At 43.3% G+C, this 3980-nt stretch overlaps 1 protein-coding gene across 1 annotated transcript; it reads left to right on the top strand.

Annotated features, from left to right (window-relative positions):
* Positions 1-477: 477 nt before the first annotated feature.
* LOC125303403 (leukotriene B4 receptor 1-like) lies at positions 478-3673 on the top strand. Its single transcript, XM_048257162.1, has 2 exons — positions 478-1339; positions 3642-3673. The coding sequence occupies exons 1-2, from the start codon at positions 478-480 to the stop codon at positions 3671-3673; spliced, it is 894 nt and encodes a 297-aa protein (XP_048113119.1).
* The last annotated feature ends 307 nt before the right edge of the window (positions 3674-3980 follow it).

Genomic DNA, 3980 nt, shown 5'->3' with positions numbered 1-3980 from the left:
AATTTTTTGGCAGTAACGGTAATGGCGTTATTAAAATGGGAAGAGTAATCAATTAGATTACTCGTTACTGAAAAAAAGTGCCGCTATTTATAACGCCGTTATTCCCATCACTGCTGAAGGCTAACCTTTAAATAACCAAATGACAAGGTCATTCAACAACTAATCAGTTGACATTTGTCCACATGCAATGACTACAGATTTATTTATTTTTCCATTTTTATCATCACTACAACTTTTATTGGTCTTCACTGCCAAATACACAAATCAAGCAGAAGGACAGGGTGCTCTGAAGAATATCTTTTTAAAACAGGTCCATAGAATAACAAATCAGCATTTTTAGGTAATTTCTGCTGTAAGTGTGTGAAGTGCAAGGCAGGAAGTTTGCTTGAGGTTATTGCCTGCAACTTCCTCTTGATTGCTCACACTGCTCTCACAGCTCATAGTGGTCACATTGTTCCGGCAACTGTCATTACTATCATGCAGCAGCTCAACATCACCAGCATCAGCTCCACTGCCCCGGTCTCGCTAGGGACCCAGGTGGCAAGTGCCATGCTGGGCTTCTGCTGTGCCCTGGGGGTGCCTGGCAATCTGGTGGTACTGGCCGTCCTCCGACGCAGACTGGCTGAAGGAAACTTCACTCTCTGGCTGATGCTGAACCTCTCTGTGTCAGACCTGCTGACGCTGCTCACACTGCCTGTGTGGATTTACACGTTGTGTCACGGCTGGAGTTTGGGCCTGGTGCCTTGCAAGCTTCTCTCCTACCTGGTGTACTGGAGCCTCTACACCAGCGTGCTGTGCGTCACTCTCCTGAGTGTGCAACGCTACATCCAGGTGCTCTATCCACAGCGCTGGGCCGAGCTCAAGTCTCCGGGTCGCAAGATTCTGCTGGGACTCGTATGGGCTCTTGGAGGCATTCTGTCCTGTCATGCTCTGGTCCAAAGAGAAGTGATATTGGAAGGGGATGGACGGCTCCACTGCTTGCAACACTACAGGTCGGACGGGGAGCAGGTGACCACACTCCTCCTCGAGAGCCTGCTGCTGTTTGTACTTCCGTTCTCTATCCTGGCTTCCTTATACGTCAGCCTGCACAGAAGGGTGACGCAGAACATTCGTTCGGGACACGAGAGGATGAAGAAGCTGGTGGTCAGCATCATTGTGGTGTTCTTCATCTTTTCCATTCCAATCCACCTCAACAATCTGTTCACCGTTGTGGCAGTTTCTTTGAGATCACATGACATCCTGCAGTTTTCCAAGGTCACTAAGAATGCTGCTGGAGCACTGACTTTCATCAACAGCTGTGTGAACCCCTTCCTGTATGCTTTTTCCCACCGGGAATTGCGTCAGTCCACAGCCATGCCACTGAATCCTGCACTCAGTCCAAAACAACACACTGGTAATAGACCCAACCGCATCCTCAAATCTATAGATATTGCTCCCTTAATGAACAGCAGGTGATGTCATATTAGAGAGTACACTACCTGATCCGATCAGGTCTCAGAACTCAATATTTGAAGATCTCCAGATGTAAGTCATGTTCCACTCTCTCTTATCAAATAAGTACTGTATGTCAGACAATCAAGCAGAAATGGAATATAGTATTCAAAATTAAGTTTTCATCAGTGTAAATATTAATCGTTGCATTTACATTAGTTGAGATTGAGCCCATAACGCTTGCTTTTGAGTTTTCATGTTACTTGATGGCTGCCATATTTCAGTTGGTTGCAATTCAACAACCTAATTTGTGTGCCTTGTGATCCTTACATCTTTAACATGGTGAATTTTACTTTCATGAAAAACTTAAGACCTTACAACACGAATGCATTGTCAGCAACGGGTTTCAAAGGGCAATTACACTCAAGATAAATGATTAAAATAATAATAAAAAAACACCAAGTATCATTCTAAAGTAGCATTTTATTATGTTTCATCTATTATTTACATATCCGTTTTTTTTGCAAAGTGTTAGTCATCAATTTCATGCAACTATGAAGCTGGGTTGTAGTTAGCTAGTAATCAAGGATCTTTGGTTGTACCATCCTGAAAGTCAAATGCATATTTTCTATGTCTGTACTAAGGGGTATGACATGCACATGTTTGAAGCCATTTGTGGTTAGTCGGTCAGCACCTTCCTGCCTCATATAGCTCTCTCTGTTTGAGGGTAACACATGGGTAACCAGACAGACCCCCTTAGCAAATTTGAATTGGCTCTGCAGGTGAGTCTGGAAAGGAGCATTGACATTAAATTCCAAATCACCAAAAACCCAAGAATGTGTTATTTTCTGGAATTTAGTAAAACGCTGGTTACAGATGGCTCTGGGGGTTTCTCCTGGGGCGGTGGGGGATGGGGTTACAGTAGTTAAATAAGCTAAAAAAGCTATTTTAACAGGGCTACCATACCCTGATACACAACCTGATCTGTGACAGGACTACGCAGTATACCCACTTAAAAAGCATCACCATCTCCGTATGCCCATTTAAAATAGGCAAGGATAGGTATTAACATTTGGGTTTGATCACAGTATACCCACTACAGCTAACTAGACTACACCACTGAGGATGTGTGTGAACAGGATGACAATAGGATATGTATTAGTTGTTCTGAATTAATAGAATCTTGGCTCTGTCACAGATTTATTATACCACAAGATGATACCCTATCTGTCTACAGTACTCATTGTTTTTGTCCCCATTGTTAAACATGATAATGTACAGTATGTTTTATATGGCATTATTGTTAATATTATTATTATTTAGAATGCCCTGATGCATTATTTGTAATATTTGCAATGAATGAAGTGATTATTCACTGTCCATGAGAACATGAGTTGTTATCTTGCATATTGGTCTCCTGTAAAATAAAAAAGGGAAATACACTTCCTATGCTGTGGTTTGCCACGTTTCTCAAAGCTGAAGAGGTTTCAGAGACATGTGAGGAAGACTTACAAATCCTCACTTGCCAAGCAACTGCTCAAGTTCCCATGTGTTGCTGAATCATTGCCATTAAATTCCACCTGCGTAATATATGGCATGGCCCGTGTTCAGAAGCTGAACGGTGATGGCAAGACATTTGCTGATATTGCAGACTATGCCTTGACCACTGTGCTAGCTGAAGCAAGTCACAGCACCCGTGTTGACATTGTTTTTGATGTATATAATGAGGCTTCTATCAAACACATCCAGAGGTGCAGACTCAGGCACAGAGTTCAGCAATTGAAGAGATTACTACAAAGCAACAACAACAAAACAAATCTTGCTACCTTCTTGCTCAAAGAGTGGAGCAAAGAACAGTCTAGAACTCGGTGAAAAGGTTCTGTACACTACAACCAAAGATCAGTGTTACAAGCTGACCCAACAGGGAGTACACAAGGTAGCAAACCTGTCGTCCACTCAGGAAGAGGTTGCCACCCGTATGCTAGTCCATGCTTGCCATGCTTCAAGGACTAGTCACAAATCTGTCATCCTTGTGTCTGATGACACTGATGTCTTGGTGATAAGCCTGGCTACCAGTGACACACTCACATGTGACCTGTTCCTGAAGACAGGGACAAAGAATCGCACCAGTTACATAAAGATCTCACAACTCGCTTGTGGTCTGGGTTCACAGTTGCGTCAGGCTTTGCCTAGTTTACAAGCATACACAGGCTGTTGGGGCAGACTGGACAATGACACCTGAGTTGTATGCAGCCTTACAGGAGTTAATGTACAGCTCCAAGTCCAGAATCACCAACATCAATGAAATGAGGTATGTACTTTTTTGTGCAAAGAAAGGCATAGAATCCTGGCAGTTACCTCCATGCTCAGATTCTCTCAGGAAGCACTGTCTCAGAGCTAACTATCAAGGTGCTATCTGGAGAAGATGCCTTGAGAACAACCCTGAGGTTCTTTCCCCAGTTGAGCATGGGTGGTCTAGAGTGGACCAAGATGGTGACTTGCAGCTCTCCATAGACTAGTTCAATGTCTCCATTGGTCCACAAGCAGTA

The sequence above is a fragment of the Alosa alosa genome, chromosome 11 (assembly GCF_017589495.1).
Source record: "Alosa alosa isolate M-15738 ecotype Scorff River chromosome 11, AALO_Geno_1.1, whole genome shotgun sequence".
NCBI classification, from domain to species: Eukaryota; Metazoa; Chordata; class Actinopteri; order Clupeiformes; family Clupeidae; genus Alosa; species Alosa alosa.
This window is presented reverse-complemented; position numbering and strand designations above follow the sequence as displayed.